Source organism: Artibeus jamaicensis, unplaced genomic scaffold, assembly GCF_021234435.1.
Source record: "Artibeus jamaicensis isolate MK-2021 breed Jamaican fruit bat unplaced genomic scaffold, CSHL_Jam_final scaffold_847, whole genome shotgun sequence".
In the NCBI taxonomy this organism is placed as follows: Eukaryota; Metazoa; Chordata; class Mammalia; order Chiroptera; family Phyllostomidae; genus Artibeus; species Artibeus jamaicensis.
Window position 1 is genome coordinate 1,421,972 of NW_026522057.1, and position 25,302 is coordinate 1,447,273.

Sequence of the window (25,302 nt, forward strand, 5' to 3'; positions counted from 1 at the left end):
ACATACAGTGTCATAACCCAGTGACCTGGGAGTCCAAGGCTCCACTCCTCATGCTTAATGGGCGTGAACAGACCAAAAATGGCTCAAGAAGATCTCAGAGCCCCAGAGCCTATAAATCTAAGCGATGAAGAAATGGCAAAACTCTCAGACGCACAGTTTAAAACACTGGTCATCAGGATCCTCACAGAACTGGTTGATTATAGCCACAAATTAGACAAACATATGAAGGCGAAACTAATTGAAATGAATGGAATTGCACAGGAAACCAATAGCGATGAAAAGGAAAGTGGGACTCAAATCAATGGAGTGGACCAGAAGAAAGCAAATAATGGCCAAACAGAAAAGAGTGAAGAAGCAAGAATTCAAAAAAAATGAGGAGAGTCTTAGGAACCTCCAGGACAACTTTAAACGTTCCAATGTCCAAATTATAGGGGTACCAGAAGGGGGAAAGGAACAGCCACGAGTGGAAAACTTATTTGAACAAATAATAAAGGAGAATTTCCCCAATCTGGCAAAGGCCAGACTTGGGGAAATCCAGGAAGCTCAGAGAGTCCCAAAGAAGTTGGACCCAAGAAGGAACACACCAAGACACATCATAATTACATTAGCCAAGATTAAAATGAAGGAGAGAATCCTAGAAGCAGCAAGAGATAAGGGGACAGTCACCTACAAAGGAGTTCCCATCAGACTGTCAGCTGATTTCTCAAAAGACACCTTACAGGCAAGAAGGGGCTGGAAAGAGGTATTCCAAGTCATGAAATCCAAAGACCTACAACCAAGATTGCTCCATCCAGCAAAGCTTTCATTTAGAATGGAAGGGCAGATAAAGTGCTTCTCAGATAAGATCAAATTCAAGGAGTTCATCATCACCAAGCCCTTATTATATGAAATGTTAAAGGGACGTACCTAAGAAAAAGAAGATAAAAAAGATGAACAGTGAAAGGACAGGAAACTCACAGTTATTAAGAACCACACCTAAAACAAAAGCAAACTAAAAGGACAGCTAGATCAGGAGCAGAACCATAGAAATGAAGATTTCATGGAGGGTTAGCAACAGGGGAGTGGGAGAAGGAGAAGGGGGGAGAAGGTACAGAAAATAAGTAGCATAGACAGTAGGTAGAAAATAGATAGGGGGGAGGGCAAGAATAGTATGGGAAATATAGAATCTAAAGAAGTTGAGACACGTGGTCATAAACTAAAGGGGAGTAATGGTGGGGACGGGGGGTAGGGTGGAGGGGAATGAAGGGGGGGAATAAAACAACTATAATGGCATAATCAATAAAAAAATTTAAAAGAATAATAAAATAAAATGACATAAAGATAAAAGATAGAATCCTGCCAGCTAAAAGCTTTCAAATTTTACATTTCATTTGGATCTTTAAACTAGTATTTATATTTGTATATGATATGAGATAGGTATTTAATTTTATCTTCTTCCAAATGAAAGTTGGTTCTCCTAATACTATTTATTGAATCTTTTCTTCCCTGTTTTTTTCACTAAGCTCCACATACACCCGGGACTTTTCCTAAGCTTATTATTCTGTTCCACTGATTTGGCTGTCGTTTCCTTCACCAGCACCCTGTTGTTTTAATCACCATAGATTTACCCCACCTTATTATTACTTCTCCTTCAAGTTATCTTGGCTATTCTTCACTTTTGACATATGAATATTAGTACCAGCCATGAAAAATCTTTATTAGTGTTTGATTGGAATGACAGTGATTTTTAGATTAATTTGGGAAAGTTGGCATTTAATAATACTGAGTCTTTCTATTTCTTGACCATAACATAGCTCTCCTTATTAAGGCTGTTTTTGTTTTTAAATAAAGTTGAATAATTCCCTATAAAAATGTCTTACACATTTTGTGCCAAATTTATTAGGAGATACTTTCTAGCTTTGCTGTTTTTGCAAATAGTATTTTCTTAAAGGTCCACACATTGCATTTGATTATGTCTGTTTAGTCTCTTTTACTCTAGAACAGTCTCCCTTCCACCCTTGCTTTTTCCTTATGCCACTGACTTTTCGGAGAAAACAGGTTATTCTTGCTGTAGAACCTCCCACATCTTTGCTATGTCCAGTTGCTTTCTACTGATGTCATTTAACTTGTTTCTTTTCCCCAGTATTTTTTGTAGACTAGAATTTGGATCTAAATGTTTATTACAGTTAGTTTCAACATTTCTGGCAATAACATTTCATATGTGAACTTCCTATGGCATTGTATCCAGATCTGAAATCAGACATTTCATTAAAGAACTCTGATTTTCGTACATACAGCTCTTTATAAGGCAGTCACACGCCTATGTCAGTGAAGTGGTTTTAGAAAAAAAGGCTTTTTTATAAAAGAAGCCAGGAGAAAACAACTCCCCTCCCCCGGAGCTATCCACTCTCTTCAAATCCCTCTGCGGTTACTCTCTAGGCTGTTGCGGAGCTGTCGTCCTGACACTTCTCTTCACCATGATTAGTTTGGAAATTCCCTTCTCTCGCCTGTGTCGGATGCCCAGGTTCCTGGACCCCATGTTTTGCTCTTTCTTGGTTTACTTCCTCATTTCAAAGGAACCCAAACTTTATTGGCTTCTTAAAGAGAGAGCACAGAAGGTAAATATTTTGAAAACTTGCATGTTTGAAAATGTTTTATTCCATCTTTTTCTTGAATGATAACTTATCTTTATATAGAATTCTGGATTAAAAATAATATCCTCTAGAGTTTTGTGTCCTGAGCCCAGAGACAGACAAACCTCTCTGATGACTCCCTGTGCTATAGGTTGATTTTTTTTCTCTAAAGTTTACCCTTTTTCTGAGGGTCTCACTTATCTAGGGTCTCAGCCTGCTTTGTACCAAATTCAAACCACATCTTTTGGGCCAATGAAGCCTTTGAAAATCCCAGTTAGGATAGCCAAGGTTTCAGCTCAGTCTTCACTTCCTTCTTCAGTTCTGGCACTTGATATTTTCCCATTCTTTCTTGAAAGTTTGAAAATATTTGCAATGTTTTACGCCTTATCCAAAGTTTTTAGGTGTTTCCAACAGAATTTTTGGGTTCTTAGTTCACCAGTTTTCCAGCACCAGAGGCCTACATGCTAAACACATCACGTACATTATTTTATTTCATCCTTCAACCACACAAGTAAATACTGTCTTTATACACATTTCACAGATGAGAAGGGTAGGGCTCAGAGAGCTTGAGTAACTTGCCTGAAGTTCAGGTGGAAAGACAGACTATGCATTAGGTGACAAACTCTCAGTAAATGCATTGAGTAATCAAAAGATTAGTAGAATAATGTCAGCTAGGTGTAGCCAGATGGCACATGTCTCAGTGGACACTGAGTGCTTAGCTGAGAGAGCAGTAGTGGAGTGGGTTAGGGGCTTGGTAAACGAGTTAGAAGAGTGCCATGCGCCCTCTAGAGGAGTATCAGGAAACACAGCTTGGATCTGCTCATTGAAGGACTGCTTCATGAATGTCACTCTCTCATTGAGTCTTACAGGGAGAATTAGAATTTGTGATGCTAGAGCGATATATAGGGCCACATATTCTAGTGTGAAGAGGATATGATAGTTCCAGGAAAAGCATGAAAATGTTGGTAGATCCTGTACTTGAACAGTTGAAGAATTACAAAGCTGAGGTATGATGGGATACTTTTAGCTTCAAATAGTGTCAAGTGAAGACCTCAGAAAGTATAAGCATATACCTTTAAAACTTTTACCTCCATCTGTGTGCTTTGATACATACTAAAAAAGAAAACATATCAATTAACTAACTTTATTGCTAGTCTTTTCTTTCTGAGATGCGGCAGCCTGAAAGAAAATGTATGTAATTTAAGGTGTAATTTTATTTTTTTTTAGAAGTTGAACATCTTGGGGAGTGAAAAATCAAATTGAAAAGCATTAGAGGCCCTGTTTTGCAGGGAGGGAGAAAATAATCAGCTAATTAGCTGATTATTCACACAAGATCTCTGCCTGTAGCCATTTGAGCACTTCTAAGGATACTTAAATTTGCAAAAGGTTTATAAATGAGTACATTTGAGAAATTAATTGACTTACTTCAGAACATTACTTCCTGAACATTAGGGTAGTGTCTAGGACTACCCCAAAGTAGGGAGTGCATTTGTCAATTTTATTTTCCTTGGAGTTTCTGGAATGTTTGCTCTGAAGATCGTAAGGGAGATTTTTCATATTTACTGTGTGTGTCCGGCCTGTAGATTTTTAACCCCCACACAGCAACCTTAAAAGGTAGCTGGTATTACTCTGTTTTGCAGTTGAGAAATCTGACACTCACCAAATTTAAATAAGCTTCCCCAAATCCCACACCAGCTCAGGTGCTGAGCCAGAGCAAAAACCCCGCCCTGGATTAGAAGGTGCGTCTGTGCGTCTCGAATGCCTGTGGGTTTTCACTCTGTCGTGTTGCCTCCAACACACGAGCATCAGTGGTCCTGACAATCTACTCTAATTTGGGACCCTTGGCTCTGAAACAGATCCAGTTGCTCTAATAATTCAAAATTACTTTTTTTTTCTCTTTGTGAGTCTGGGGTTCATGTTTGTAGAATTTCTTTATGGGACATCTGATTAGTTATATATATACAGAGTGGGGTGAAAGTAGGCTTACAGTTGTGAGTACACAAAACACAGTGTTTATTCATGTATTATTATTTTTTAATTATTTGTTTATTTATATTCAGAGAGAAGGGAAGGAAGGGAAGGGGAAAAACATCAATTATTTGCCTCTCACATGCCCCAAGAGGCCCACAACCCAGGCATGCGCCCTGAACAGGAGTTGAACCAGCAACCTTTCACTTTGTAGGTGTACACTCAATGCACTGAGCCATACCAGCCAGGGCTGTATTATTTTCCTTATGAACAACTGTAAACCTACTTTTGCCCCACCCTGCATATAGAACTTTATTAAAGTATGCAATTCAGTGGTTATAGAACTCTTAATCAAATATTTTTTGTATAAAAACATTTTTTAATTAGCAAATCTCCTAACAAGACTCAGGAAACTATGCAGGAAACAAGTGGGCAGCTGCTGCTTGTTGATCTTTCCCTAAGTGGAGGGAGATCCATTGTTGTGGGAAGACTCTATCCTGTCTTGAACCATATGAGCAAGAAGCCTGGCTCTTTTCGAGCAAGAACTCTTCTTCTGAGGCAAGAAGTAAGGATGCAGTCAGCACATGAAGCAAAGCTGGCTGACTCCTTGGACATTGAACCTGACCCACATTAGATGCTCTCTGATTGGCTCATGTAATCGGCCCTTGGTGCCATTTTTGTGCTTTACAAATAATGTGATTATTTCTTAGATAAGTGTTTTGAGAATGTTAGTGAGGTATATTAATTAAGAGCCCTCCACAGACTAAATCTATAATCGATTTCTGTGGTGTGTTTAAAGCATTTATCGTGTATATTGCAGGTCTCATGGCTTCTCTTGGAGATGACAGAACTAATAATTTTCTATTTAGACAGGAATCTCTCTTTGGCCTCAGGCAAGCCTCGTTTATCCTTTGCCTCAGTTTCACAAGCAAGAAAATAGGGATAATGATACCAACACATTAGGTAGAAGTTTAGTTATTTAAGTCCTTTGATGTAGGGAAAGGACTATTGTTATCTCTCTTATAAAACAGCTAACATGCTACAACAGAGAACAAACTATGCCCATGAAATCCCCATCCCTGAGACAGCTTATTAGAAAGATTGAGCATACATGCTATTTTTAGATGTTCAAAAAGCTAAGTGCAAGTTCTTTTCAGTTGAGTGTTTGATGTCTTTATCAAATTACAAATCTCTCTCTTCTTTCCTGGAACCTTTCATTTTGCCCAGAGACTTGTTTTTGGCAGATTTCTATCACCTTGAAAAGGAGTGTAATTTGGTCAAGTGAAGATCTGAGAACTTGGTCCCAACTTGCTTTGAAGACTTTTTTAAGCAGCAACTTTTTCTTATGACTGCTTTGGTGGGCTGTTGTTGCCTAGGAGGGCCTCATAGATCCCTGATGACACTTTCTTTGAGCCTGCTGGTGGCACAGTGCAAAGCACAGCAGGTACGGCAGAAACAAGTTAACAAGTTGAATGAGGGAATTTTTGAACTTTAATTTCCTCCTGTAAATCTCAATGGCACTTTCCTATTGACTGTACTAGCCAAGTATATGTATGCACATGCTTGAAATGTTTTCAGACTATAGCTGGTTGGGACTCTGGTCTTTGAATGGGATTTCTGCAGCCCTGTGCTGCATTTGGTAGCCAGAAAACTTGCAAGCTCTGTGTGAGCCCGATTCTTTTGTGTCCCTTCTGTCCTTGGTCTGTAAGAACACTTTTAGGGAATGAAGGGCTACAGGGTAGGGGGGGAAATTTGATAGCTATGAATTATGGGAGAAAGCCATGTGTTGCCATCAGAGACTGTCTTTATCTTTGAGTGAGAAGCAGCCCACATGACTTAGATTTTTTAAAATTCTTGCTCAGACCCCTTGTCCTACCTCTGAATCATAAGGTAACACTACAGCCTGACTAGTGGGATGGACCATACAGTTTCTGCGAAGTCAGTAAGAATTCTGTCATTGCGACCAAGGAGTTCATTTGAAATAACCACTAGCTACCCCACCTTTTTCCAGCTCTTAACTCAGGCATTATCGGCTCCAACAAGCCTTCTCTGATTTTCTAAGATTAGATTAGGTACCAGTCTTTTGTACTTGCACAGAAGATTAAAATTATCTGTTACATCATCATTTCCCTGCCAAGACTATGGGACAAGAACTAGATGAATTCAACACCAACATTTTTACTAGTTGTCTCATTGCCTCTTGAGATATTTAGACTCATCAGCTATTCTGTCAGTTTCATCTTCCTAAAGAAGTTCTCCCAGAGCCCTGATATGATTCAGTCTGCAGTGATTGCTTTCTATGCCTGGTCCACAGTTGTCATTATGTCATCTCCCTTCACCATCAGTGTCTTCAGTTTGATGTCCTCTTTCCTAGAATCCACATTTTTCTTTTTCTTGGTTTCTCCCTCATTGTTATGGAAACCATACTAGAGCTTCCTGATAAAGTTTTTTAAATATATTTTATTAATTATGCCATTACAGTTCTATTTCGTCCCTTCATTCCCCCCTTTAGTTTATGACCACGTGTCTCAAGTTCTTTAGATTCTATATTTCCCCTACTATTCTTGCCCTCCCCCCTATTTTCTACCTACCATCTATGCTACTTCTTTTCTGTACCTTCTCCCCCTTCTCCCTCTCCCACTCCCCTGTTGCTAACCCTCCATGTGATCTTCATTTCTATGGTTCTGCTCCTGATCTAGCTGTCCTCTTAGTTTGCTTTTGTTTTAGGTGTGGTTGTTAATAACTGTGAGTTTGCTGTCCTTTCACTGTTCATCTTTTTTATCTTCTTTTTCTTAGGTAAGTCCCTTTAACATTTCATATAATAAGGGCTTGGTGATGATGAACTTCTTAAATTCGATCTTATCTGAGAAGCACTTTATCTGCCCTTCCATGTTAAATGAAAGCTTTGGTGGATAGATCAATCTTGGATGTAGGTCTTTGGATTTCATGACTTGGAATACTTCTTTCCAGCCCCTTCTTGCCTGTAAGGTGTCTTTTGAGAAATCCGCTGACAGTCTGAGAAGTCCGCTGGGAAGTCCTTTATAGGTGACTGTCCCCTTATCTCTTGCTGCTTCTAGGATTCTCCCCTTCATTTTATTCTTGGCTAATGTAATTATGATGTGCCTTGGTGTGTTCCTTCTTGGGTCCAACTTCTTTGGGACTCTCTGAGCTTCCTGGATTTCCCCAAGTCTGGCCTTTGCCAGATTGGGGAAGTTCTCCTTTATTATTTGTTCAAGTAAGCTTTCCACTCGTGGCTGTTCCTCTTCCCCTTCTGGTACCCCTATAATTCGGATGTTGGAACGTTTAAAGATATCCTGGAGGTTCCTAAGACTCTCCTCGTTTTTTTGAATTCTTGTTTCTACATCCTTTTCTGTTTGGTCATTTTTTTCCTCTTTCTGGGCCACTCCCTTGATTTGAGTCCTAGTTTCCTTTCCATTACTATTGGTTTCCTGTGCATTTCCATTCATTTCAATTAGTTTAGCCTTCATATGTTCCTCTAATTTGTGACTAAAATCAACCAGTTCTGTGAAGATCCTGATCACCAGTGTTTTGAACTGTGCATCTGAAAGTTTTGCTATTTCTTCATCACTTAGATTTATAGGCTCTGGGGCTCTGAGTTGTTCTTGAGCCATGTTTTGATCTGTTCGTGCTCGTTAAGTATGAGGAGCGGAGCCTTATATGTTCACCAGGGTGGAGCCACCCAGGTTGCTGTTTTGTGATGCTGTATGTGGGGCCGGGGTCAGAGAGGGACAGTGGCGGTTCCCTCTGCCGCTTCCTGCTGCTGGGGCCTGCACGGTCCGTCTCACTGCTCGCTCCTTCGGTGGTTTATCTGCGCACGAATGTGTGACCACAATCAGCCCTCAGTGGGTCCACTGCCTTGCGCCCTCAGTGGGTCTGCCTGCTTCTCCACACCTGGGATCCTCTCACAGCTGCTGGCGCACCTGGGTCGCACACCCAGGTCGGTTCGGTGGATCTTTCCTGCCAGACCCGGCTCTGCTGCTGGCTCTGACCCTCTTACTGGTTTGGCTGAAGGGTTTGTTGTCAGACTTCCATGTAGTTCAATTTTCTGTGGTTTGGCTGTATTTTTGTTGCTAAAACTTTGTCGTTTTTAAACTTAGTTGTGCGAGAAGGTGCAGTGCTTCCACCTACGCCTCCATCTTGGCAGAAGTCCTGAAGTGTTGATAAAGTTTTTAAGGAAGCTAAAGTTTTCAAGACTTGGCATGCCTGAAAAATCTCTATTCCAGGCTCACACTTGATGGACAATTTGACTAGATATAGAATTCTCAGTTGGAAAGGTGATAACTAAGAATTTTGAAAGCATTGCTCTATTGTGTTTAGTTTTCAGTGTTGTTGAGAAGTCCTGAGCTTTTGTGACTGCTAATCTTTTTATTGTGACCAGCTTTTTCTTGGAAATCTGTAGCATCTTCCTGTTAGTCCCAAGTGTTCTGAAATGTCATGATGATGTGAATCCGTTTTATCCTCGTAAACCTTCCACTCACTAAGCCCTTTCAATCTGCATGTCCATGTTTTTCAGTTTAGGGATATTTTAAAGAATCAATTTGTTGGCGATTCTTATTTGTTCGGATTTTTTTCCTGGAAACTTACTCTGATAAATAGGTTTTTTAGACTGGTACTCTGATTTTCTTTTTTTTTCTCATGTTTTTCTTCCTTTATCTTTTTGCTCAAGTTTCATCTCTGGATGGAGCATGCTGACTATGAGTTTCATAGCAGGGTGATAGGGCAGTGTGGTTGGACTCTTTTGGGGCTATCTTTTATATCTACATCTTTAGGGTTTTTTTTTTCTTGGATTCCCAGATTCCTCAGAGAAAACTATTAAATTCTCCTTTCTGAACAGTGCAGGCCTAACTGCTGGCATTGCAGGAAATGAGTGGGGGTCAGGGTCGGGGTGTCTCAGATGCCTGGATGCATTTTAAGTTTCCTTTTTTTCAGTAAGGTGCATCCCCTGTTCCACTCCCAACAGTGATTATGCTTTCTCAGTCCAGATATCCTCTGTTTTACTCTCTTAACCCTCTGGCAGGGTGGGACCTGTGCAGTAGTTGGGTTGCATAGAATAGAAAAGAGGGATCTTTCAACCAGCCTTCTTTATTTTAACTACTCCCTCCCTGGCGTTCTACCCATTTCAGTTTCTGAGCCTTTTGAGGGACCAGGTGTGAGTTGAGTTGGTTTTCAGTTTTCCTACAACTGACCAGGAGTCATTTTTTTAATGTTGTCTTCTCTCCCATTCTTCCTATTTTGTGGGTGTATGCCCATTTAAAAAAACCCATTTAGTATTATTTCAGTGATGCTTTGAGAGGAGGCAATATTGTTGTGCATCTTCAATCTGTTGTTTTTACTTAAAACTCTTACAGTCTCTAAAGGAGAAGGGCTGATGGGGAGTTCAGTGGCCGACTACGATAAGAAAGAGTGGGGCGTTTTGTCTGTGTCATGTGCTTCCAGTGAGCTGAGGTCACAGACAGAGAATGGCCTGGAAGTGATGATGAGAAACAAGGAGGTCACCTGCTCACCTCTGGCCCCTTTTGTTGGAGGACAGGAAGGACAGAGAAAATGGCCAAGTTTCTTGGGCATTGTTAAAAGCAAGAGTGATAGACTCCAAGGGCCTCAGAATTTGAAAAGATTTATGGAGCTGTTTAATCTTTTGCCCTCCACAGGAATCTGTTCTTGAGTATGTCGCATGAAGATTACGTGAGGCTGTGTTTGAAAACCTCTAGTGGGGATTTCTCGTGAGGTTCTAGTATTAGAAAATTCTTTGTGATGTGGTACTCATCGGTGCCCCTCTAAAATGTCTACACTTTCATCAGATTTTGTCCTTGAGCATTCAGGACACAGTATCTTTCTCTTCCTGTGGCAGCCTTCCTTCTCGGGTCCCCAGGTTGTTTTCTTCTCCTGACGAAGAGCCCCTGGCTGCCATGGTTTTCAGATCCTTCAGCATCCTTGTAACCTCCCCTGACACCTCTGGCTTCTCTTATTCAGACACCTGGCTCGAATGGTGTGAGGCACAGTGGCGCTATTACATCTGCGATCTGGAGGCTGTTATCACAAGAGATTTATTAATTTCAGTGAAAGCAAAGTCATAATAAAATAGTACTTTTAACTTTCAGGTGTCATATATAAGTTATTTTTAAATACAGTCTACTAGTTTTTTATCAACTATGATTTGTTTGTTTGTTTAGAATAAACACTTTATTACGTGACCTAAGAAAGGAGGGAAGTGGATTTATTTTCCTCCAGTAGAACCCCAGCCCCTTGCCCTCGGCCACACTGACCCTGTCTTGAAGTGATGTATGCGAGAAGCTTGCCCTGCTGGAACTGCTCCTGGAGAAGACTGCTGCTTTTCGCATTTTTTCCCCTTCCATCATATTTCTTCTGAATTTTCTCTGATCTTTTTTTCTTTTTCATTGAAAATCTCTTCCTCCTCAGAAGTCCCGTTGGTCCCCTCCTTATAGCCCAGGGGCAGTGCACAGTGGGACTTGTACCACTGTCAGTACGGTGACTGTCAGTGATCACGATGCAGTTCTTTACTAGGGTCTTGGTGTGGGCCCATTCATTGCTGGATGCACATCAATCATCCTTGTTTTGGGTTCATAACACTCGAGCCCCAGGAGACATTGCCCACATCCAGCCTCAGTGCACGCAGACTGTGTGTGCACGCTGGGGGGCCATTCTTGGTGTGGGTGGCAGGCTGTCCCAGCTCACATTTGTGCTCCTTGTGGTAGGCTTTTTCTCACCCACAGTCTTGTGGCGCTTGTGCCAGTTGTCCCGAGAGATGCCCACGGCTCAGCGCCAGCTGGAAAGAGTGAACTGTGATTTGGTTTTAAATAGTAAGGTGCCTGACCAAGTTTAAATGTGACGTGAGCGCATTTAGAGAGGCCCTAGATGCATTTAGCACCACCGCTGGCGGGGGCGGGGAGATATATTTAAAAGGCAATATGGTGGCAAAGGGGCAGATCACATAGTATTTCTGAGCCTCTGTTTTCTTATCTATTTCTTGTCCACAAAATGGATTTTATTATATATGAGGAGGAACCCCAAATTACCCGGAATTTATTTATAAAAATCGTACATTTTTCTTACATGTTTAAACTTTAGTCACCTTCAAAGTAATCTCCATTTGATACAATATGCTTATCAAGACATTTTTTCCACTGCTCAGAACAGTTTTTGAATTTGTCGATTTTGATGCCTTTTAGTGCCTCTGCTGTTTTCTGTTTCACCTCTTCCCCGTTGGCAAAACTTCTCCCTTTGAGGCTGTTTTTCATTTGGGGAAGACAAAAAAAAAAAAAAGAGTCACTTAGGGAGAGATTGGATGAATAGGGTGGGTAGGGCACGGGGGTCATACCTTTTTTCGGTCAAAAACTGCTGAACACTCAACAGGCATATACAGGTGCGCTCATAAATCACCATCATGAAATGGGCAAACACATCAAAAGAGTCTTCAAAAAATTCACTGAAGCTGAACGCAGCCTCTCACAACAACACCAGCTGTCCACTGATACAGATGGGTTCCTGGAACACTCACCTGGGTGGGGAAGCCTGTACAGAGATAATTCTGGGTTTCTCCAGGTCCCCCCTTGTAGATGTTATAGAATCGTGAGAATTAAATGAAATAAAGTATGTGTAAGAGCTTTGTAAACAGTAAAGTGCTGTCCAGTTTTTAGTTAATTGTTTGCCATCAAAGATACCGTAGCCTTAGAGAACCAGTTGAGCTGGTGATGGCAGGTAGTGTACCATTGGTTCCAAACTGAAATCTTTATGGATTGTTGCTGAAAATGTATTTAGAGACACATCCTTTTTTCTCTTTTTAAACATTTTATTTATTTTTAGAGAGAAGGGAAGAGAGAGATAAAAAGAGGGAGAGAAACATCAGTGTGTGGTCATCTCTCGTGCCTTCTACTGGGAACCTGGCCCACAACCCAGGCATGTGCCCTGACTAGGAATCAAACTTGCAACCCTTTGGTTCAAGCGCTCAATCCACCAAGCCACACCAGCCAGAGCTAAAGATGCATCCTTTAATGAATGAACTCAGATAGTAATGGAGTGGTTAGCTGGTTATGGATTTTTGTGCCTGACTTCTCTGATTAACTGGGGATTGCCATACGTGCCATACGGATTATTATTTTTGAAAGAATTGATTCAATTAAATGTGGTGAGCATCAAAACTATACTTAACGTGCTTTCATTTTTCATGATGATTCCCAGAGTGGGTGAGAAAGTCAGGACTTTAATGGTCGCCATCCTTATTAATGCCACTGAACCCAGGGTGTGGTTCTAGATAAAAATTGAAAAATAGCTTGACTGTTATAATCATATAATTTTATGCCATAAATGACTTCAGAGAGAATGCATCCCTCTAATCTTATAGATGAAGAAGCTGAGGCCCCAAAAGGGAGGGACTTATTTAAAGTCATGTGTGGAATTAATAGAAAAAGAAGACATACCGAACCTTAGAATTTGCTTCTGGAGGCTGATAAAGTCCTGATTTTAGTTTACTCAGGATTCAGTCAGGATTTCAACTTGTTGTCTTTTTCTCATGTTTTAAAAACTTTCCTTTGTCACAGCCCCTATCAACCCTCTGCTGATCTCCTAAGCCTTCTGATTTCCAAGAAAACTGGACAGTATTTCCCTGTCATACGTAAGGATATAATTAAAACTAAAGTTACAGGCAGAAAACATAATGTAATTGTAAGCCATGTTCCATGATCTTGAAATGGGACAATAAGATTTTTGTCCTATGGCACAATTGTATCTGACCAAAGAAAAAGAATGAAACAATTTAATATAAATTTAAAATAATATATTATTTCAAAGTGAAAGTTTGATTTGACAGAACAAAAAAGCCTTTGTTATTTCCCTATAATATCAGTGCATTTGGAGATTAAAACTATTGTGGACACCTGTCTACATCCTGGAAGAGAAGTGACTAGCATTTTTATAGAGAGCTTGTTTAACAGAGTTAGAAATTAGCACATTTTCAGTTTTTTCTTAGCTTCACACAGGAAACATGAGTAGAATTCCTTTATTTGTTCTTGACTTGAAGAGGAAAACTTTAGAACTGTAAATGATGAGCTTGTATTTTAAAATTATGAATCTGGCCAGGCCCTCCAGGACAGTTGCATCTGACTTCTTTCCATTCAGATACTTCTGCCTTTTTCTTCTTTGGAAGCAGTAGGTTTGTTCACTACCTCATTGCTTTAGGGAGCAGCAAAGTCACCGTATTTTTCAGACCATAAGACACACCTAGATTTTAGAGGAGGAAAATAAGTTAAAAAAATTTTTGAAGCAAAAAATGTGGTAAAATATTTAATAACATAAATAACATAATATTTTACCAATGTAAATGTAAACAGAACTCGACAGCAACATTAACAACCATTATAATGCCTAAATATCTAAAATTGGATATTTTATCTTATTTTTTAAAGATTTTGTTTATTTTTAGGCAGAGGGGAAGGGTGGGAGAAAGAGAGAGAAACATCAATGTGTGGATACCTCTTGAGTGCCCCCTACTGGGGACCTGGCCAGCAACCCAGGCATGTGCCCTGACTGGGAATCGAACTAGTGACCCTTGTGGTTCGCAGGCCAGTGCTCCATCCACTGAGCCACACCAGCCAGGGCTAAAATTGAATATTTTAATCTTTGAGTCAATTCAAGAAAGGAGACGGATAATAGGAAGAGTGCTGATATTTACTGATTCTTGTTTGCCGGCACTAGGTTGAACTCTGGGGATGCAAAGAGAAAAGAGCTCCTTATGAAGCTAAAAGTCTACATGGGAAAGAAACCATGTAATCAAATTTAGTGATTTAAGGTCTTGTAATGGGTCCAAAAAGACTTCATCTCCAGAGAAGATAGTACACTGGCTCTGTCCTTTATAATAACTGTAACAAGACGCGACTCTTGATGGATGAGTGTGTAGTGGGGTGGAAAGAGAGAAAAGGGATTGCATTCTTGGCAATTAACATGAGCTGTGTGGAAGGGGAATTGTGGAAGAGAAGGCTGAATTAGTTGGGTGGAGTCCTATTTCGAACCTGCAGCTTTTCAGTTAAGGGACGATGTTCCAGTCAATTGAGCCACACCAGCAAGGGCATGAAGACCCTAAAAATCATGCCAAGGAATTTGAACTCAGTCCTGTAGAGCAGTGGCCTCCAAAATGGGGTGTTCTCAAAGCCAGGGGGTGTGCAGGATGGACTACCAGAGGAGTATATTAGAATCTCTAGTTCTTTTAATTTTGTCTTTTCTTGTGTGTTATATAAAGAGCATATTATATCATTTATAATGATTCATATTTTAATATATTTTTTTAAATAAGCAGGAATAAGTGGATGTATTCAACATTTTTTTATGTTTGGAAAAATTGGGGGGCCTTTATTTTTTGTTATTTTCCCATCCTTCACCTTCTTCCACCTACCCCCACACTGGAGAACACTATTTCAGGCTGTATTTAAGCATGGGAATGAAATATGTAGTGGAATTGGAGTGTGCGCTAGAATAAGAGAAAACTGAAGTGATAGAGACACCAGTCAGGACTGGGGAAATAGCTCGAGGCATGAACTAAGGTGGTGCAGTGGAGACAAAAGAAGAGGACTCGGGGACCAGGGAGAAGGTGGGTAAGGGGCAGGCAAGAGAGGGAAGACATCAGTCCTGGACAATGGCCAGATTTCTGACTTCAGATCCTGGATGGTGGTGACACTGTGATTAAACTAAGGATCACAGGAAGGATATTCAGTTCTCACCTAAAGATTATCACATTTCTTAGAGACTGAACTGGTCATTCCATCCTGCACCGAATGCCTCAAACTCAGTAAAAACAAGATGGCAGGTGGCTCTTTGCTGTACACTTTGAGGACTGCAGACTGGGAATCTTCTCCACGCATTTTCAACCAAAACTGAGCACAGTCGTGGTGAAGTCTCCTTTGCAGTCAGCCACTGGTGTTTGATAAAGCACCCAACTACTCTTGGGGATTGGGTTGGGATTGGATTGCATAGACAAGTGTACATTGTGACCATTTGTAGTCATAACCGAACAACTGAATTCATAGTTCCATGCGGGCAGGGGTGGAGGACTGGGCGGTGATCTGGATCGCAGCCAGTGTTTGTGGAAGTGCTGGGTGGGCGAAAGCATGTTAGTTACCTTGCCCTGACAGTTTTTTCCAGGGGAGTAAGTATGTTTTCCTTTCTCCTTGCTGTAGGAAATCATTTGCCAGATTGAGTTATTTATAACAATCTGTCATGGAACAGTTGCCAGGAAAAGAAAAGAGGCTATTCCCAGTAGCTCCCTCCTCCTCCCTCCCACCGTCGCCACCACACACACGCATCCGGTTTTCTGACTTAACTTTTGTTTTTTTCTTCTAGTTTTACTCAGTGGTTTTGGCTTGATTGAAAGTATTCTTGTAATGAAAGATCTCTGGGCTTTACCATGGCTTGGTAATTGGGTTTTCCGAGCTTAATTTGTTTGCTTTAGCCAAGACTAGCTGACAGCAGTTTGGGTTTTGAATTCCTGGGTGTCTTGGTTTTTCCCCAAGCACTAAAGTGCTGTCTTTCACCTTCCCTTTCCACTTTGTCAAAAACACACACATTTGCTGTCCTTTACAGCTGTGTTTTTCGCTCCTCTTGACATATCCTTGGCTCCTCTAGAGGAGCAGGCTTGGGATAAGGCATGGAGACTTAAAACAGTGAGTAGGGCTTCCGGTCGGCCTCTCGGAAGGAGAGGCAGACCGTTGGTGGTACAAAGGGAGCCCCAGGGTTGGCGTGTCCAGGGCGCTTTCAGATTAACCGCGTTTCAGATACACTGTGCAGTTGCTTTTCACTCCAGTCTGTGTTTATTCATTGCTTGTGGTCACACATGATCAGAAATACTTTTGGCTCTTAAGAGTTTTTCAGCTTTTCTCTCTGGGCTTCAGTTAGTAGAAGAACATTTGCATTTCTAGAGTGGACTTTACATTTTTAGAACAAAAATCAAAACAATAGTCATCCATTTTCTTATACCACATAATGGTGATTTTCAGCCTTTTTCGTCTCATGGCCCACAAACAACTAAAATTCCATAGCACACCAAAAAAATGGTTTTTGCTGACATGACAAAAACTAGGTATAATTTAAATTCATTCACACCAGAAAGCTATTGTTGTGTTGGCTATGTCACTTTTTTATTTGACAGTCTAAGGGGAAAGAGGTCAGTGTCCCTGACTAAATTGTTAGGTATTGAATGTCTTAAAAATTCTCGTGGCACATCAGTTGAACAAAGATGTGAAGGTGATTTAGTTTTTGTTTTTTTTTTTAAATCCTCACCCAAGGATATGTTTATTGATTTTAGAGGTAGAAGAAGGGAGAAAGAGAGAGAGGGAAACATCAGTCAGTTACCTCCCATATGCACCCCAACCAGGGATCGAACCTGCAACCTAGGTGTGCGCCCTGACTGGAAATCAAACCCACAACTTTTTGGTGTACGAGACAGTGCTCCAACCAACTGAGCCACTTGGCCAGGGCCAGTTTTCCTTTTAGGCTTTTGTGTCTCCTTCTAGGATATCCAGCTTTGGAAACAAAGTGCATTGAGCAGATGGCAAAGACTTTCCTTTGGAAGTGTAGTTCCACAGAGGGTGGGAATGTGTTTGGTCTCAGTGAGTCTGACACGGTGCATTCTCTGGGAACAGAGGCGTGAGCCGCCTGGCGAGTAGCACCTCCATCTGCATCCCAGACCCTGACCTTCAGACTGATGCCTTTCTTTTCACAGGGAACAGATGGCTACCAGACATTGGGAGGAGGGGCCCATTCCTCACGTTCCTTAGGGATTTCACATTCAGTTTAGCAAAAAGTCACCTGAAAGCAAAGAGAAAAATGGGGCCGCCGACTGTTCACAATTATGCAGGACTTGTTTGGCATTCACTATACTGACAGATTTATTTTTTTGCAGATACTGAATGATAAAAGCATTTATTTTCCAAGCCAACACACTGACACCACTTCAGAGGCATCTGCATTGGGGTCATTTTCTTCACTTTGGAGTGTACTTAAAAATGGAATTTATTGAAGAATAGTCAGCTTGCAAACATCAGTCACCTTATTAGAGAAACTTAGGAAAATAGAAAGATTTTTTTCCCTCAGCAAACTCATTGTCATTATGATGAAACGAGGCAGCTTCTGCAGTGACAGGTCTTCAGCGGCGGCTCAGCTCTGTCTTTCTAAGCATCGTTGGAAGAAGCAGGACTCTGCAGGCCAAGTCTTCCCTCGCGTGCATGTGTGGGGGCTGATTCGTTAACGTTTGGTGGCTCCTGGATGGCCAGCACAGAAAAAATTTTCCCCTAAAAAAAATGTTTATGGGGGCTTTCTTTTTTCTCAGAGTTAAAAATCCACAAAAAATTTAAGAGAGAAGCAGCATGGTAGGGAAAAAAATCCAAATTTGAACTTCTTAATCTTAAGATAAGGCCTTCAAAAGGCATTGTTTAGGCTGTAAATAATGAGTTGTATGTGGGAAAGAAAGGATGCTTCTGGTACAAATTCTGTACAGACAGTCCCTGGCTTAAGGCTGGTTTCACTTACAGTTTCCCTATTTTATAATAGTGTTAAAGCAATTTGCATTCAGTAAAAGCTGTACTTCAAATTTTGAATTTTGGTCTTTTCCTGGGCTAGCGGTGGGCAGTACGTTACTCTCCCGTGGTGCTGGGCAGCAGCGGTGAGCCCCAGCTCCCAGCCGGGCACCCAGTCACAAGGGCAAACAGCCGATACTCTGCAGAGTACTGTGTTACCAGCATCTTGGGGGTATTGTGTTCTGAGCAAGTTTAAGATAGGTAGGCTAGGATAAACTATGATGTTCAGTAGTTTAAGTATTTTAAGTGCATATTCAACTTAATGATATTTTCACCTTATGATGGGGTTATCAGGACATAATCTCATCCTAAATTGAGGAGCATATGTATGCAGAATAAGAAATTTCAGGCACTAAGAGAAGGCATTCGAATCGTTGAGCCTCAGTTTTTAAGCAAACACGAACAACACTTTGCTGTAGTGGAATGTGAGTTGAAATCACCCATTTTTCCATAGAAAGCAGGAGTCTTGATTTAAATTAAAATCTTACAAAAGTTGGAACCACTTGCAAAAATTTCTACGAATACAGATACGTACTTTATTTTTAAACCTGGGGTAATTTAGTCCAGTGTTTCTTAGACTTCTAAAAGTGGCAGAACTGTTTTCCAAATCAGCACTTACACAGAAGCCTAGACAATGAAATCAGCAGAGAGGAGCTGCCTGGATTGACTCAGGAAGGGCAATAGGAGCCTTTCTCCGAAGCGCCTCTGGGGTCCTGTAGGTGTGCTACTGAGAAACACTGGTGTAGTTGGTTTAGGTTACAACCTAAGGAATTTGCTTTCCAGTTGACTGTTTCTGGACTTTTGTTTTCTGCATTTATGATAAAATATAATGGCAGCATGTATAGGTAGAAATTTGTTTGAGATATATTAGACAGCTTTTCTTAGCCACTCACACTTAACACTTTCTAGTCCAAGAAAGATCACCAAAAGTGAAGATGTGTCATTAGAAACCAACGCTAAGATCATTTATACCCTCATATTCCCAGTTACTACGTATGGATGCAGAAGTTGGCCAGTGAAGAAGGGGGTGAAAAAGCAGTTCGTGTGAAACATGGAGTTAGAAGGAGAACTCTGTGAATAATCCCCTGGACCACCATAAACACAAACACGAAGGTCCTAGTGAAACCGGAGACATCACTGGAGACAAAAATGACAAAACTGAAGCTGTCCTCCGGGCTCACCGTGAAAAGGCAGGGATTTAAGGAAAAGGCTGGGGAAAATAGGAGGCAGCAGGAAAGGGGAAGACCAAATGTGAGATGGATTGACTCTAGAAAGGAAGCCACAGGCATGACTCTAAAGGAGCTGAGCAGGAATGTTGAGGACAGGTCCTTGTGGACGTCACTCGTTCACAGGGTCCCCAGGAGTCTGAGCCAGCTGGATGGCACGTTAACACACACAGTCCAAGTTTCCTCCAAGTTCCAGAATAGGACCCGTCTCAGCCTAGAGTGAATGTTCAGTAAATGTTAGATAAATGAATTGTTACAAGCGATAATCCAGTTCTGCCTGAACATTTCCAATGACTCATTACCTTACAAAATTATTCTTTTTGACTAGCTATGATTGACAGGCATAAGTTAATATGGAAATCAAAAATACTTCTGTTCACGTTTTACCTATTTGGTCTTCGACTATTTAGGTAAAATTTGATCCTTCCTTAAGACCGTGAAGTGTTTGAAGAGTGCTATTATCTCTTTCCCCTTTTTTTTAATCCTCACTCGAGGACATGCTTGTTGATTTCAAGTAGAAGGGGAAAGAGGGGGAGAGAAACATCGTTGTGAGAGAGAAACATTGATCAGTTGCTTCTTGCACATGCCCCAACTGGACTGAATCCGCAGCCCAGCCATGTGCCCTGACCAAGAATCAAACCCAACCTTTTGGTTTACAGGACATCACTCCAACCAGCTGAGACACACCAGCCAGGGCATTGCTTTCTTTCCTAACTCCACCCCCTACTTCTTGTCCTACCCACTGTCACCCACATGTCTGAGGAGGGACCCAAAAAATGGAATTTCTTTATTAAAAGTTGTGTATTTGATCTCATATGTTCAAACTTCAGTCTCCTTCAAAGTACTCTCCATTTGATGCAGGGCACCTATCCAGATGTTTTTCCCGCTGCTCAGAACAGTTTTTGAACTTGTCGATTTTGATGCTTTTAATGCATCTATGGCTTTTGTTTCACCTCTTCCACATGAGCAAAATGTTTGCCTCTGAGGACTTTTTCCATCAGGGGAAACAAAAGCTTGGGGTGAGGTCTGTCAATCTGTGTTTGGTCAAAAACTGCTAAACACTCAGCGTGGTGTGGACAAGTGCATGCCTAAATTATCCATCATGAAATGGGCAAACGTGTTGAAAGAGTTTTCAAAAACAATTCACTGAAGCTAAGTGTAGCCAGCCTCTCACAACAACACCAGCTGGTGCACTGATACATATGGGTTCCTAGAACACTCACCTGGGGGAGAAAGCCTGTAGTACAAGGGGCCCACCCTCCAGAAGACATTTCCTGGGGGTTTTGGGATCCCCCTGTACAATCTTTTTTTTCCCTACTGAACAACTTCTGTTCTTTCAGCTCTCATGTTTTCTAGCCTTTTCACAATCTTCATCATCTTCTTACTGATACATTTTTAATATATCAAGGTTACTCTTAAAATCTTGGGTTGGCTAAAAAGTCCATTTAGTTTCTTCCATAAACTAAGAGACACATTTTTCATTTTCACTAATAACTTTATTGATTTGGATATTTTATGTCGGCTATCTCCTGTGTCGTGTGCCATTGATTGTTCTCAGTTAACCTCCCAATTCGATCAGTATCAACTTCAACTGGTCTACCTGACCCTGGAGCATCGTCCAGCATGAAACTTCACAAACCACTTTTAACACATTTGATCAGTCACAGCACCTTCCCCATGCACTGCACAAATCTTTTTTTGCATTTCATTGTGTTTTTACCTTTCTTTAAAAAATAAGGCATAATATGCTGAAAATGTTGCTTATTATCTTCCATCTTCAATATTAAAATGCTTACACAAAAATTCCCCAATTTTGACAAGTGTTTTTTAAATGCACACTGATATGACAGCTGTCAGCATACAGTCTAACAAAATAGTTTTGAATAAAGTTAAAGGCAAATAAGAGCTTACTAGAGCCATCTTACAGAAAAAACAAACAAACTTTTTGGCCAACCCAATATGATGCATCTACTGATACCTAGACCTGCACTATTGGGTGGTAGACCAAAACCTAAGAGTATGTAAGATCTAAATTCAGATCTGTTTGGTACCAAATAGGGACTAAAACCTCTCTTAACGGGTCTTCAAACCAGCGAAGCTATACAGTTGACTCAACGTGGATTTGAACTGCACAGGTTCACTTTTACGTGAATTTTCAAAAAATAAGTATGTACAGTACTGTAAATATGTTTCCGCTGCCTCATGATTTCCTTAATAATATTTTACTTTCTTTAGCTTACTTTATAAGAAAACACTATGTAATGCATGTAACATACAAAATATGTGTTAATTGATTATTTATGTTATCAGTAAGGCTTCCAGTCAACAGTAGGCTATTAATAGTTAAGTTTTGGGGGAGTCAGACATGGCTTTATACATGGATTTTTGACTATGTGGGGGAAGCAGTCAACTCTGTCTCTTTAAACACTGTTCAGTAGTGCAGATTTTTTAGTTAAAGGAAGTCATTACCAGTTCTTAGATCTTAGTTATATAACTACTGTTAACCTGTTTCTTAGTCTGTGGAGTACAAATAATAATAGTGTTTAATCATAGAACTTGGAAGATGGAGATAATGCATACAAAGTGTTATAGAATTCCTGGTCAGTGATGTGCACTCAATAAACGCTAATTACCATTATTGTTATTGTAATCAATCTGAACACTAGAATGGCAATCAAAAGATCTACCACATGAGAAAATCTTTCTTACTGCATTGATTTATTCATTCATTCAGCAAATAATTTACCAAATGCCTATTATGTGCCAGGCACTGTGATAAGTAGGCCTCATATTTCTTATCCATAAAAATGGGGGCTAATAATAGTAACAATTACATCCCCATGGTAATTATTATCAGGATTAAATGAGTGCTTTTGTATATACCTGAGGTTGTATTATAATTGTTTGCCAGCTAGATTGATTTCCCAGAAGAAGAAGCATTATGTTATATTCATTCTGTTATTTCCTGGGGATCATGTGAGGCATTGCAGGATAAATTACAGGCTTAGAATCATGCACGAATTGAACACTTTTTAACATAACCTTGTCGAATAATCAAACTATGTGAAAATGCTTTTCACATTGTAAAGTGATGCATAAATCTAAGGTCATTAATTCCGCAGCAGTGGGAAGAGACAATGTGGAGGTTTTCAGACTCTTTCCAAGAGGTCAGGATGCCAGAGATGCCTCAGGAGTGGCTGCAGTAAGGCACCTACACAAAGGGGAGGTAGATGTTCCGAACCCTCCCCCAGTGCAGTTCAGTTAGAACAACCCCATTTATTTTACTTATTTTGCTACTATAAAAAAGGTTTGAAAATAAGTTCAATTTCTTCATGTTTCTCAGCCATTGTACTTTATCCTGTGATGATCCTTGGTCCTTTGTGATACTGACTTTCCCCTTCTCCACTTGACAGACAGATGTTCTGGTCCTGAGCTGTGATCTATTAACAGATGTTGCCTTACATGAGGTTGTGGACCTGTTCAGAGCTCATGATGCATCACTTGCCATGTTAATGAGAAAAGGTCAAGATGGCTTAGAACCAGTTCCAGGTCAAAAGGGGAAAAAAAAAGCAGGTAAGGAAAGTGAAGTTTGATTTGTTTATTGGGTTTTAATAATTATTCTTGACATTCATACTTTCTCTTAAGAAACATTTATTGAAAACTGACTGCAGTGCAGGCACTGCAGCAGCAGTTGATGACATAAAGTAATGAGATACAGTTGCTGACTTGAAGAGGTTTATAACTATTGATCAGATTCCGTAAGGTCCAAGGGGCTTTTGTATGCAGAACAGAGTACTCAAAACTGTTTATGCCTTGGCTGGTGTGGTTCAGTGGATTGAATGCCAGCCTGTGGACCAAAAGGTCCCCGGTTCTATTCCCAGTCAGGGCATGTGCCTGGGTTGCAGGCCAGGTCCCCAGTAGGGGGCGCACAACAGGCAACCACACATTGGTGTTTCTCTCCCTCTCTTTCTCCCGCCCTTCCCCTCTCTAAAAATAAATTAATAAAATCTTTAAAATTTTAAAAAACTGTTTGCATTGTGTTTAAGGATCAAATGCATATACCTAAGAAACAAAAAATTTAATTTAAAATTGATTTTTTTTAAATGTTTGAAGTTTGCAAATTGAATTAGATATTTTTATGTGATTAAAATTACTATTATAAATTAGTATGATTGAGTCTTTTGAATAGTCTGATCACCCTGAAAAAACAAGATAGGCATTAACCATACTTGATCTTCTTAGGATTACAACATGTTTGTGTTTGTATTTTTCTAAGATTCTGGTAGTAGGTTAATCTTTTTTTTTTTTAATCTTCATAGAGTTATAGTAATCTTAACAGACCAAAAAGAAAAGGAATAATACTCTGGATCACTCATAGCATTTGGGTTATTGACCAGTTGTTAATTTTAGTTAAGGTATAGTGTCTGATTGCTTTTCCTAGCACATTTCAAACCTGAACCACTGAGTCACAATTCTGTGCCTGAGTTACTTTTAAAAACTGAATTTATGGACAAAAATCTGTCAGATCACACTTTTTATATATGTAGGTTTTAGTTTTCCCTAGATTGATGTGCTTTTACCCTGGAGTTTTCCCCTAGAATGACGAGTTTTTAGATTTTGCTTATCCAGCATTACGTAACCCATTGCCTTGTCATTGTTACATGTTGATGTAGTCTCTTACAATCGCTAGAAGCTATGTTTGACGACTTAGGATCCTCCTCTTAATAGAGCGACCTAGAGCTTTCATTTCTAGGATTTGATTAATTAGTCTGTACTTTTAGCTCTCTTCTTTAGAACATTTGGTTAACTTATGATTTGGGATTATAACATTGAAACTTCTTTCTAGTTGCTTTTTGTGATCACTGGTGCAGATTAATTGTTGGATCCTCTTTTTACCTTATTATTATGTATAATCCTCATGTCAGTCATTCCTTTTGTTCTGGTATATTTTCTACTTTTGCAAGGTCTGGGTTGCTTACTCATAATTCCCTATATTCAGCCTTTTGGACTTACACAGATAGAAACAATTGCATATCCAGACTTTATAAACAGATGTGTATTTTATAAATATAAATTTTTATATACTTCTCTATTTATAATAATTTAAAAATCAAATAATTCATTAGAGTTACTCTTCTTGGTATTAGAACATTTTAGTACATTTCATGTTAGCTTGCATCTCTTTAAGTATCATTATAAATGCATAGCTTTTTACAATTTTATTTTAAATGAACTGTAAGTATTGTCTGTCTGCCCATCCATTTTAAAATGTTTTGATGCTTAAGTTTTCACAATTTGGCCAGTAGAAGTTCCTTTAAACTGGCTCTTCTATTCTCTTTGAAAAAGCACAATGTAGCCCTGGCTGGTGTGGCTCAGTGGACTGAGCCCCAGCCTGGGAGCTGGAAGGTTGCAGGTTCAATTCCTGGTCAGGGCACATGCCTGGGTGCGGCTGGGTCTCCAGATGGGGGCATGCAGGAGGCTCATTGATTGGCACTTCTCTCTTTCTCTTTCTCCCTCCCTTCCCATCTTTATAAAAGTAAATAAATAAAATCTTTTAAAAAAGAAAAGGAAAAGTATGGTGTATACTGGTAACTTGCTGTGTAGCTGGAATGTGAGCCTAGAGTGCAGGGAAGCAGGAAGTGGGAGTGGAGAGGAAACAGGAATCATACTGAAGGTTTGAACTTTATTCCCCAGACAGTGAAGAGTACTGAGGAATTTTAACAAAAGAATGTCATAATTAGATTTGTGTTTTAAAAAGATTTTTAAGCCCTTCCTGGTGTGACTCAGTTGGTCATCATCCCACAAGGCGAGAGATTGCCGGGTGGGTTCCCTCCTGGGGCACAGGCCTGGGTGCGGGTTCAGTCCCTGGTCGGGGCCTGTGTGAGAGGCAGCCGGTCA

The 25,302-nt window shown here is 40.2% G+C and overlaps 1 protein-coding gene across 1 annotated transcript in view; it reads left to right on the forward strand.

Annotated features, from left to right (window-relative positions):
- The window catches only part of EIF2B3 (eukaryotic translation initiation factor 2B subunit gamma), a 118,658-nt gene that overhangs the window by 22,889 nt on the left and 70,467 nt on the right, over nucleotides 1–25,302 (forward strand). Inside the window, exon 4 of the mRNA XM_037149574.2 lies at nucleotides 22,818–22,977. Coding sequence (XP_037005469.2) covers nucleotides 22,818–22,977 — 160 coding nt within the window. The remainder of the gene's footprint in view (nucleotides 1–22,817; nucleotides 22,978–25,302) is intronic.